General features: G+C 43.6%; 1 protein-coding gene across 1 annotated transcript; it reads left to right on the top strand.

The window, feature by feature from the left end:
* Nucleotides 1-2,013: 2,013 nt before the first annotated feature.
* On the top strand, nucleotides 2,014-12,787 carry LOC113023058 (3'-5' exoribonuclease HELZ2-like). The gene is made up of 3 exons (XM_080302168.1): nucleotides 2,014-2,429; nucleotides 10,083-11,529; nucleotides 12,393-12,787. The coding sequence occupies exons 2-3, from the start codon at nucleotides 10,187-10,189 to the stop codon at nucleotides 12,406-12,408; spliced, it is 1,359 nt and encodes a 452-aa protein (XP_080158294.1). The 5' UTR covers nucleotides 2,014-2,429; nucleotides 10,083-10,186; the 3' UTR covers nucleotides 12,409-12,787.
* Nucleotides 12,788-12,866: the final 79 nt, after the last annotated feature.

Below are 12,866 nucleotides of genomic sequence, written 5' to 3'. Positions count from 1 at the left end.
AAAACACTCGTTTAACCATCTCTAGAATGAGGAAGGAGGTTCACGCCACAGTATAATGACCTCTTACACCAAAAGGATGTTTCAGAGACTAACCATGCAAGAAGAGCATGATACATACAGGAAGCTACTGTTTTGCTGCACCTATGATTCTGGATCTCTATTCCTTACATCTAGATTATTCAGTCCCACCATACCAGCATTTTCACTTCATCACAGTACCATAAAAATATACATTTTGCTCCGTGTGATGATGCAACCAATGTATATTATAACATCATGCGCTTTTCAGGTAAAGTCTTTAACAAGGGCGTAGATTTGGTTTTGACATTGGTGGGGATGGATGATTCAACCACCGAACCCTGCCCTGTTTCTTTTTTTTCTCCTTTTCGTCTTTGCTTCTTGATAAAAAAAAAAAGGAGAAATATACTTGCCTACATATGCTATTCTACATGCTTTTAAACCATTTAAAATTACAATTCATAGTTTTATATGTGAATTATATAATGTTAAGTTACTATTAAACAAATAACTGACTAAGTATTTTATACTTTAGTTTACTTCAACCATATTCCATATAAATCAGATATCATACAAAAATAAAAATACCTTAAAATACAGTCATGACAATAAAAGAATATGACTTTAAGGACTTAACATTACTTCAGTTATAGTACACCAACATCTCTTATACATTATCACTAAGGGAACACTGAATGACCTGGTGGTTTTTGTCAATAAAACTACTCATCTAAGATTACCACAAAGTAACAGATCTCTTAGCAAAATTATGCAACATTTTAGGCACACTATTGCCCCTATCAAGTCAGTGAGCTGGATGTTTTACTCTAAACATGAACTACTGTTACAGCAACAGACATGGACTACTGGTGTCCCACACAACAACTCAATGTCTTTCATGAACTGGCTGTGTGGAGGCAGATGAGGACCCAAACGCAAAACTCACGGAGACAGGAACTGAACTCAAAATCACTGCTTCATTGCAGGCTTCACAAAGAAACATAACTAAACTGGGAATGCTAACAGAAGACCGAGGGAACACAGAAAGACACACAGGTTCGGGGAGGAGACATTGACGACACGACACTGAACTGAGGGAGACATGCACATAAATACACAGAGGGTTAACGAGGGAAGTCGGAGCACACGGGGAACACAGCTGACACAGATAATCGTAACGGGACAGGGCAGGAGTGAACACAACATGAGGCATACTGACGAGAGACTGTCAAAGTAAAACAGGAAGTACACAGAGGTGCAGACAGGAGGAGAGAGAGCACGGGCATAGTGGGCTGGGGAAACATGGAATGAAACACGAGGGGAGACGAGGGCCCACAGATACATAGAGGGGCACACAGGGGATAAAAGTCACAAGGGGAAATCAAATAAGGAACAAAATACAAAAAGACATGAATACTAAGACTGCTGGGCCAACATGGCCCAGGATCATGACAAATGTCCACTATGTGAAGGAGCCAAACACATGCCTTCTCCTCTTATTAACTGAGATAAACTGCTGGCATATTTGTTTTACATCTATACTGTCCAGTCTCTCCTGGTGGACATGGTAACACGTTATTCATGGTTACATACAATTTTAGACTGATGTGGGCCAAAGCCTAAAACGATGTGCTGGGAGTTTGCTGTTCTCCCAGGTTCAGATATTTGAAGTTTGCACAGCTACATTCTCGCCTGAAAATTTTTTTAAAGTTTATTTTGCAACCCAGAAAGAGTAATAAGAGGGGCATGTATTGCCTTGCATAGCCTGTAACGTTATTATGATGGACAGATTTTATGAGTGAACTTGGCTTTAAGTGACTTACAGGTTTCTTTGAAAAACACTTTCTTATATCCAGGTTCTTCCTTTTTGCTGCCATCCTCCTCTCCTCCTTGCGGGTCCTTGCAGCGCAGGCTTGCCGCTGCTAAAACTAAACACAGCTCCCTGAAAGGCACAGCCAATCGCATTGGCCATATTTGTCACATGATATAGGACTCCAGTAGAGAACGTAATTTAACTCTTTCTGCACCGCTGGGTGAATGCGAAATCTACGCACTTGGTCTTTAATAATAATGTTTTTAAAAGTACATAATCAGTTTGCAGCAAGCAGAAAAACAGGAATGGGGAGTAACCCGACTAACAATGCAGGAACAACATAAAGAATACAGGAAGCTGCAGGTAATAGAAACAACATTTTTTTCGATGACCAAGCATTTGTCTGTGAACAAATGTGGGTGGGGTTAAGGTCGTGTTTATTATATCCAAACTGTTGCTGACGGAAGAGACGAGAAATGAAACTTAACTGAGACCGACGGTTGCAGCCAAGATGAGTCCAGGGTATGCTATCCAAGTCCCGCTGTTGTCGATCAGACTCACATTGGGATCAGTTGACAAATAGGACCTTGGTTTAACGGTAAGCATTATTAGTGGTATTATTATTATTAGTAGTAGTAGTAGCAGTAGAAGTCTCATTATGTGTATACAAAATGATTCTAAACGTGAATGTGGATTTTTTTTTTTTTTAATGGCCGGTATTCGGCATTTTCTCATGGTTATCAAATTGTTTATAAAACATTGGACAGTGCGAAACCGACTGTTAATGTCACACTTCAGTAACTCTAGTTTCTTTATAAGTTTTATTATAATAAGTGTTTTTTTTTTCTTGTTCCTCTGGAACCATTATAATAGTAATAATGTAAATTATGCTCTGTGTGATGACACGACCAATGTATATCATAACATCATACGCTTTTCAGGTGAAGTCTTGTTTTTTTTAATTTTTTTAAAGAAGTCAATAATCAGTTTTCAGCTAGCAGAAAAACAGAAATGGGAGGGAGGCTGAAGCCCCTGCATCATCAGACTAACCGTGCAGGAACATCATAAAGAATGCAGGAAGCTACTGTTAAAAGGAGCAGCATTATTGCTGCTGACGCAAAAGAAGAGAAATGAAACTTAAGTAAGACTCCAGCTGAGTCCACGCGATGCTGTCCAAGACCGAACAATCAAACTCACGGTGGGGTGAGGTGACATAGGACATCAGTCAGTGAAAATATTAATGGTATTATTATTATTATTATTATTATTATTATTATATGGGGAAGCCCACGTTACACCTGGTATTGTATTTAAAGATGTGTAATTACGCCATCTAGCGGACTTTAGACCCGCTTTACTTTTTCTACGTGGTTATTTATTGTATATAAATACAGACGTTTTAATAATGGTGGTGGCAAATGTCACTACTCGGCAGCCATCTTGAAGCGCATCGGGGCACTTCCTTAGGCAGTTATTTAGAAGCATTATCTCAATAAGTTTAAATTTCAGTGGTCATTAGGGTAACTGTCTATATATCACAGGTCTAATTTTATAAATATGGTTTTGCCCCATAGATTTAATTTCTGGGTTTATGAGTTATATTTTCTTATGATGTTTCTGGTTAAACACTGGTAGCTCAAATGCGAGAATCCTTTACAGACAGAGAGAATTCTTAATAGAAATCTGAGGGAGTTTAGTAAGCATCTTGAGTAAGTGACCTACAAACTGACAGGCTAATGCAGAGGCCGGGGTTCAAATTCACTTCAATTTGCCGTTTGCCTCCCCCTGCTCTTTCTCTCAGCTCCCAGCTGTCTGGTCTTATCTCCACTGCACTGTCGCAGTAAAGACACAATAGAAAAAACAAACTAAAATACCTGGAGCCACCAAATTTCTGAAAAGCAATAGCTTCCTCTACCACCCTAAGTAGACTATAGACTGCATATCTAGGTAGACTTAGTGCTTAGTGATTCTCAAAAAACTAGGAAAAACTTAACTTTGATTTTTGGTGTGGTTTGAATCCAGATCTCAAAGGGCAACTGTTGTTGCATAATTTTGTTTCAACACATTACACAATGTACAACCCCTCAACAAATTGAGAAACCACAAGATTTGCAAGATTTGCAAATTTCATAAACCCATATGTTATACACAATTAAAGCATAATTGGGGAGGGCTTGCATTTTTCAGTAAGACAGTGCTTATTGCAGCCATAGCTCCTACTACAAAGAAGACCCTGGGTGCTAAACTGCTTTGCCTACAGTCCAGAAGTGATTCTCCAATTTACTTAATCCATTTACTTAATATTGTAAACTGAATGTAATCAAAATTGTACTTAATATTAAATATGGCAAATGGCCTGTATTTGTATAGCGCTTTACACTGCATTCAGTCATCTTGAATGTGTGTGTGAACAGTGTTGGTCAAATTACTTGAAAAAAGTAATCAGTAACTAATTACTGATTACTTCCCCAAAAAAGTAATCCCTTTACTTTACTGATTACTTATTTTCAAAAGTAATTGATTACTTAGTTACTTTTTAAAAACACCATTTACAACTAGGGCTGCCACGATTAGTCGACTAGTCACGATTATGTCGACTATTAAAATCGTCGACGACTGATTTAATAGTCGACGCATCGTTTGAAGCTTTGTAAGATCACAAAGGACGCAGGAATGAGTAGTAGGATTTAAGAGTGTAATAACGGACTGAAACAGAAGATGGCAGCACTGCATGTACAAGGATGCCAGCTGCCGTTAAACCCCGAAGAAGAAGAAGCTGTGTCCCAGAATTCATAGCGCAGCCCAGCGCAGTTGTCAACAATGGTGGCAGCTAGTTAGTTTTAACTTTACTCTTATTATTCTTTCTGGGTCACAAAATAAACGTTTAACATATTTTCAGGCGAGAATGTAGCCGTGTAAATCTCAAATATCTGCTCAGTTTATCAAGACACCACGTATTTTCAAAAGCGCTCCGACGTTTTCGGAGACGTCTGTTACCTACTAGCTCGTTAGCTAGGCGGGGGCAAGGCTAACTAGAGCCGTGAGAACACCGGACTCCCGGCAAATCGTTTTCAAACCCACCGCCGTCTTTCGCTAGTCAGGTTAAACATATATATAAGTCACTTAGATAACTTAAAAATGTTATTGTTTGGCTTTCTTTAGTATTTTATTTGTTCCTGAGTAAATCGGTTTGGCTGAGATTAAAGTTATAGTTTTTGCACAGCTAAAACTGTCAAGCAGACAGCTGATTGTCAGAAGTGTGAGACGCTGGAGAATATACTCCGGTGTCCTGTTATATTTTAGAAAGCAAGGAGTTTATTAAACTTCACCGAAACAATCTGCAAATTTCATTAAAAATTAATAAACTACCATCTTGTCTTTATTTTTAGTTAGCACAAACACTTCAAGCTGTAAGCTAATGATAGTTATATAAGACCAGATGCTTCTGGTGCAATAAGCTGTACGCTGTACGTCCAATGGATGATGATCTAATTAGTCGACTAATCGCAAAAATAATCGGTGACTAGTCGACTATCAAAATAATCGTTTGTGGCAGCCCTATTTACAACCTGAATAGGTGATAAAGCGATAGATCTTTCAGCCCAATTCTACTTTTTCTGCATAATCATCATACAAAATGTAATCAAATGGAAAAGTCTCTTTTTAAAACTTGTTTTATTAGTTTTAATCTTTTAACTTCATGCATCAAGCATAAATGTAATTATATGCAACATTCTCTGACTGGAAGAAATTTGTTTAATATTTAAACCTATTTTCTGCACATTCCAGCACATTTTTTTTTGTGTGTTTACACTCACTCTTTCAAATAGATGCAAGTAAAACACAGCAGAAAATAAATAAAGTCAAAGACTAGCTGTCCTTTTGCTCTATTTTCACCTGTAAAGCAGGAGTGGGGTAGGCGGAGGTTACCCTGGTGCAGGTGTGCCGCAGAAGTCAGAGGAAGAATCCGCGAGTTTCTCTGTGAATTTCCCATTACGTGGTAGCTACTCGGTGCTTGTTCGGAAGTTTAGGGGGGTTTTTTGCTGTAAAAAGAAGTTTTCTTCCCACGCACAACGGACACTAATGTTTTTGTCACTTTTTATGGAATCAAACTCAAAGTAAGATCAGTACTTCCACGCTTTAAACGCTGCACGCTCATACTCTCGCCCGCACTGATATATTATCCATTGTTGCTCTGCACACAGCTGTTGTCACGAACGTCACACTTGCTTACGTCACTGTCATGAGACATTCTCGCAAAATAATCACGTTTTTAGTAACGCAGCGTTCCTACGGGAAAGTAACGGTAATCTAATTACCGTTTTTGCAATAGTAATCCCTTACTTTACTTGTTACTTGAAAAAAGTAATCGTTACTCCCCAACTCTGTGTGTGAATCATTCAGTCATTCACACACACATTGGTGATGGCATGCTACATTGCCACTGTGATCAATTGAATAACAATGCCTGGCAGCATGGCGCACTGACAGAGACAAGGCTGCCGGACACTGGCGCCACCGGGCACTCTGAGGTGTGCAGTAGGCAACCAGTTGGCGACCAGTAGGCGACCGAGACTGTCTGCGCCAGGGCTCGAACCAGCAACCTTCCGATTACAAGATGAACTGCCAACTCTTGAGCCAGGTTCCAGTTTCATGTTCCCAGTGCCTTTGTTGTTTGTTTTTCCCTTCATTAATAAATACTCACCTGCACCAGAACTGCCGCGTCCTGGTCCTAAATATTCCACACGGCTTGCCCTGGCAAACCGTGACAGTACGAACCAGCCACCATGGACCCAGCGGCAGTAAATCCGTCCGAGGAGCTCCGGGACGACACTACATATAATGTGGAGATTCTCCTCGGGCTGTGGCTAGAGAACCCTCCAGAGGAGCTTCGCCGCACCGTGGAAAGTCGGCTACAATGGCTCTTTTCTGGCCTGCCATGGCTTCTGAAGTCGCTTCCTCCGACCATGCAGGCTTTTCTCCAGCACACACCGCACCTTCTCTCAGCCACTCCTGCCTCACTGCCCAACTCGCCGGATGTGATCTTGCCCGGCCCGTCGGAGCCGTCTGCGGGGAGGAAACGCCGATCGCACACTCTTCTCAGCTAGCTGCCCCGCAGCCACACTCTGCTCGGCCACCAGTGTCTCCCTCTTTTCAGTGCCTCCAGTGTCACCTGTAGTTCAGGCCCCTGCGCCTCCAGTGTCACCTGTAGTTCGGACCCCCGTAGCTCCAGAGTCACCTGTAGCTCAGGCCCCCGTAGCTCCAGTGCCCCCGCTACCCGCAGCTCCAGTGCCCCCGCTACCCGCAGCTCCAGTGCCCCCGCTACCCGCAGCTCTGGCTCCAGTGTCACCGGTCTCACACACTCACTCTACGCAGGGAGAAAGTCTAAGTTCCAGTCAGGGAATTTCTCGCGCTTTAGCTGCTTCAGGCACCGTTCTGCACTCCAGGGCTTCCCCAGAGGCTAGGTCTCAGTCCCCAGCTGATTCTGGACCCCTGAAGTCTAAGCAGCCACCTGAGAACTGCACCATGTCAGCATTGCCTGGGCAGAGCCCGTGGTCAGTGCATTGCCAGTCGCCTTTGTGTCAGCTAGTGGCCTCCATGACTGCTGGCTTAGTGATGACTTCGTCTCCTGTCTCCACAGGAGGGTCCGAGGGACCGCTCCGGCCTTCGTCTCCTGTCTCCGCTGGAGGGTCCGAGGGACCGCTCCGGCCTTTGTCTCCTGTCTCCGCTGGAGGGTCCGAAGGACCGCTCCGGCCTTTGTCTCCTGTCTCCACTGGAGGGTCTGCAGCGCCTCTGGCTTCCACGCCGCCGCCTGCAGCGCCTCCGGCTCTGGCTTCCACGCCACCGCCTGCAGCGCCGCCGCCTGCAGCTCGTCATCCTCGCCTGGCCCAGCCTCCGTGTCTTCAGCGTCGCCTGGTCCAGCCTCCATGTTTTCAGCGTCGCCTGGTCCAGCCTCCGTGTCTCCGCCTTCAGTGTCGCCTGGCCCTGCCTCGTTTGGGTCTGCAGCTAAACGGCCGCTTTCTAGGCCGCTGGCCAGGCAACTGGCCAGGCGCCATCGCCGTCGTGGGCAGTTCCCAGACCCTCTTTGCCTGAGTGGCCGCCGTGGCCCTCCGCACGGCCGGCTCCGGCTTCCACGCCGCCGCCTGCAGCGCCTCCGTCTCCGGCTTCCACGCTGCCGCCTGCAGCGCCGTCTGGTCCAGCTGCAGCCTCGTCATCCTCGCCTGGTCCAGCTGCAGCCTCGTCATCCTCGCCTGGCCCAGCCTCCGTGTCTTCAGCGTCGCCTGGTCCAGCCTCCGTGTTTTCAGCGTCGCCTGGTCCAGCCTCCGTGTCTCCGCCTTCAGTGTCGCCTGGCCCTGCCTCGTTTGGGTCTGCAGCTAAACGGCCGCTTTCTAGGCCGCTGGCCAGGCAACTGGCCAGGCGCCATCGCCGTCGTGGGCGGTCCCCAGACCCTCTTCGCCTGAGTGGCCACCGTGGCCTTCCGCACGGCCGGCCCCCGGACCGCCATCGCCTGAGTGGCCGCCATTGCCTTCCGCACGGCCGGCCCCCAGACCCTCCTCGCCTGAGTGGCCGCCGTTGCCGTCCGCACGGCCAGCTCCCAGACCCTCTTCGCCTGAGTGGCCGCCGTTGCCTTCCACACGGCCGGCTCCCGGACCAGTGCTGTCGCCGTTGCCTTCCGCACGGCCGGCCCCCGGACCAGTGCTGTCGTCGTCGCCGTTGCCTTCTGCACGGTCGGCCCCCTGAACTGTTTGGACTCCTGTGCTGGCCGGCCCCCTGACCTTTTCTGTTTTGGACTCTGTTTTCCTGTGCTCTGGTGTGCTTCTTTTCTTTTGGTTTGGACTCGTGTTTTGTTTTTATTTTTGTCTTTTGGCCTTCTAGTGCTCCTGTTTTGTTTTGCCTTTGTTAGTTTTACCCAGTTTAGGTTCCAGTTTCATGTTCCCAGTGCCTTTGTTGTTTGTTTTTCCCTTCGTTAATAAATACTCACCTGCACCAGAGCTGCCGCGTCCTGGTCCTAAATATTCCACACGGCTTGCCCTGGCAAACCGTGACAACGTTATTGTTTCGGTGAAGTGAATTTCTACAATACTGTTACTGTTAATTGTTCTCTCTGCACTGTTTAAATGCTTACATATACACACACAGTTACTGTCCCTCCACACATACGACTCGGTTCTGCTTCTATCCCCCATCTTTGTTTACTATTTCCCACCGAGGCTTCTAGACTTCTGATTGGCCAACATTTCTACACAGTTAGGAATATATCGCCACCTGTTGCTTTGGCATGTTCTTAGCAGCGTTTTCCTTCATTTTTGCGTTTACATGTGGACGGGATTATTTTTTTTAAACGAAAACGGAAAATCTCCGTTTTCAAAAATACCTGTTTACATGTGGACGTAGCCTTAGATTACGATGACCTGGATGACTGAGAACCTTCACAGACACTATGCTCAAAGCAGTTCAGCTCTGGTGTTTTCTCTGTATTATTTCAAAGTGTTTACCTTATTACCAAATCACAACAACAGTCACCTCAAGGTGCTTTATATTTAAAGCGTGACTGTTGTGATTTAGTGTTATACAAATAAAATGTAATTGAATTTAACTGAACAGAATCTAACACCAATAAAATGCCTATATATTACAGAGGAAAACATTGCTAAGAATAAGTCAATGAGATTTTGTTTTGTTAACACCAGAACATGCAATTGAAAATATACTGAAGTGAATTAATATACCTCTATAAAGACTAAAAACTGTATGGCTATTTTTAAATTGAGCTGCTGAAAGTAAACGGTTTATTTAAGTCTGTCTAACCCGGAATGTGCCCCACTTAGTTTGCCAGTGCTGGTTACTAGCATCAGCATGGAAGTGGAAATCTAAGTTGCAAAAACACTTGAAATGCACTTTCTATGAAGTATGAGACATTTTGTATCCAATAATAGTAGTTTTGAGAATTAAATTAAATGTACATTGCTTCTCTTCACATCCCCAACTAAGTACTTCACTAATCTATCTTTACTGTTATATCTTATTAGTATTTTAAGTATTCTATCTATTTTATTTATTGAATTTTATTGTTTTATTTATATTTTGATATTGCTAGGGATGATGCAATGATCGGGGACCATTCTTAATTTCGTTGTTCTCATGACAATGACAATAAAGTTTCTGATTCTGAAGATTAAATGGCTGAGTCTTAGTAGATAATTTCTGCAGTGACTGAACACACTTCTTATAATTCTCTTTTTTTTTCCAGACACATTCAGGCCAAGCAAGAGATTCATCACCCACAAGACATTTCAAGGGTCATTATACATTTTTGTATTCAGTGCCTGGTTTAAAGATTATGATTGTATCAAAATGTCAGCAAGTGCTTCCAGACTGTCTCCTCTTTTATTGGTCTATGACCTCAAACTTGTTTGCACTCAGTGCTGTGTCAAGGAACAAGAAATTACATATAGATTGAAATCAGTTCAACACAAGTGCGGACACAATGTCCTGCTCTGCAAAGCCAAAGGTGGCATTAAATGGAGGCCCGTTTCTAGACGGCCAATATTTCCAAACCCAAATAAGTATATGGCCTGTTGGTACTATGTAGAGGGGCGTGGTTGCACCCAGCACAAGAACCGGTGCACCTTTGCCAGAAGTGATGAGGAAGCTGCAGTGTGGACATTTGAAAAGCACCAGGGATTGGATCACGCACTTCTCTGTAATCTCATTGCTGAGTCTGAGAGAGGAACTTGTCAGGCTAACATTGATGAACCTCTGGGTGACCTCTTGGCAGATGTAGATTTAAAAGCTGTGTGTAATTTGTGCTCTGTCAAGGTAAATGAAATAACATACAACGTTCAGTCAGTTGTGCACAAGTGTAGAAGATCTCTGCTACTAGCTAAAGGCAAAGCCTCCGACCTATGGAAGCTTGTCTCTAAGCGACCTACACTTGCTCAAACTGTTTGTTACAAAGTGTGTAAATATATTGCTGAGGACTCCAGATGCACACAACACACGCAGGGTCGAGGATGCACTTATGCCAAAACCCTTGAAGAGGCCACTGTTTGGAACTATCTTAGAGAGAAAAAAATGGATAAGAATGAGTTAATCAGACTTTTAACACAGTCTGTCTCATTAACACCAGAACATGCAGCTGAAAGCATGCTCCGGCACTTTTCAGGTGAATTCATTGAGGTCTGTAAAGACTGCTTTCAGGAACACCCACAAAAACTAACAACCAAAAGGTGGAATGATTTTTGTGCGGCAGACATAGCACATGCCTGGAACCCAGTCTTAGTTTATCACCTATCAGAGAACAGCAGGAAACATGTCTACAGTCAGGTGCGCCCGCTTCCCCCAAACTGTCAGTTTACATATTGTAGTTATGTAATACAAGGGAAGCCCTGCTGGCACACTGCCAGTGAATGCCAGTCTGCCCAAAGTGAGGTGGAGATGGCTGTGTGGAAAGCAGAGCATACCGGGCTCTGTGTTCGGCGTCACCTACTTCAGCTGAGTCAACCAGCGCAGACACAGCCCAGGAAAGTGACCATGTACTGCAAAGTTTGCCACCTGAGTCTTTCTTCCCCAGAGAGCTTCTATAAGCACTGCGCCTCTTTGGAACATGCCCAGTTAGTCGCCCAGGACACCACTACCAGGTGGAGAGGACGCGAGGTGCCACACAACCGGCGAGCTGAGCTTTGGCTTTGTGAGAGGTAAATGGCTCCAGTTTCTTTCACCATGAAGGTTCTGTAAGAAGGCTTTAAGCAAATACACCAAAGCTTTTTTTTTCTCAGTTCAGTTTAGTTTAAGCTCATTCTGTCATGTAATTTGTTCAAAGCAAGGACAAACAGATGTGGAACAAGTATTCAGATTCAGATCAACTGAATATTTTAACTAAAGTGGTTCTGTTGTCTAAATGTAACTAAACAGCAAGTGAGCAGAACTGAAATAGGACATAGTTTCATGAGTTATGCTTCCAGCACCTCATTTGCCAGCTTATAAGCATTCTAAAACTAATGTTAGCACAGTGGCATGGTGATTAGAAGTCTAAGGAGCTTGGAAAGAAAAGCGTCTGGACTTCTTTAAGTTGCTTGAAGACGTTTCACCTCTCATCCGAGAAGCTTCTTCAGTTCTAAAAGTCAAATGGTGGAGAGTCCCAGTTTTAAAAGTGGGAGTATCCCCCCAAAGAGGGACAAAAGACAGGGAGTCCTTTGATGACCTAATCAGATGAGCCAAGGTGTGAAAATGGGTGTGGGTCACAATCAGCCAGGGTTTCATGTATAGAGGAGTGGGTGAAATGCCTTCAAGCAACTTAAAGAAGTCCAGACGCTTTTCTTTCCAAGCTCCTTAGACTACGATGACCTGGATGACTGAGAACGTTCACAGACATATGGTGGTTAGAACTGTTACCTCACAGCAATGGTCCTGAGTTCAATTCCTCCATCAGGCCTTCTGTGTGGAGTTTGCATGTTCTCCCTGTGTTTGTGTGGGTTCTCTCCAGGTACCCCGGCTTCCTCCCACAGTCCAAAGACATGCAGTTAGTGTGGATAGATTGAAAACTCTCATTTGCCCATAGGTGTGAATGTGAGTGAGCCCTAAGGATGTGAGTTAGCCCTAAGACTACTGGGCTAGGCTGCAACCCCCCAGTGACCCTGAAAAGGATAAGTGAATCAATGGATATTATGAATATGATAATGACATCCATGTTATTTTCATAGATGGTTTACAAAGCATTGCTTAACATTTTTCTTTTATTTTTTACTTTAAAAATATTTAGCAAAATCTATTTAATTATTTGATATCGATGTATATTGTAAAATGTATTTTTGTCAAGGAGCAAAATTCATAATCATAAACTGTTTTCATGTTCTGTCATACCATAGTAACAATCATTACAGGAAGGGAAATGTGTTTCAAATTACTTTATTTGTTTCACTCTAATCAGATAAGTTTATATCTTCTATGTTAGGGAACAACAGAAAAATATAAAGAATTTAAACCTAATTGTTTATGTCTATAGTGGTAAAAATCATTGAAGGACCATTTCCAT

Source organism: Astatotilapia calliptera, chromosome 5, assembly GCF_964374335.1.
Source record: "Astatotilapia calliptera chromosome 5, fAstCal68.1, whole genome shotgun sequence".
NCBI classification, from domain to species: Eukaryota; Metazoa; Chordata; class Actinopteri; order Cichliformes; family Cichlidae; genus Astatotilapia; species Astatotilapia calliptera.
This window is presented reverse-complemented; position numbering and strand designations above follow the sequence as displayed.

What these genes read in the sequence shown, in the direction of transcription:
- LOC113023058 (XM_080302168.1), top strand. Translation starts at nt 10,187, where the DNA reads ATGTCAGCAAGTGCTTCCAGACTGTCTCCTCTTTTATTGGTCTATGAC.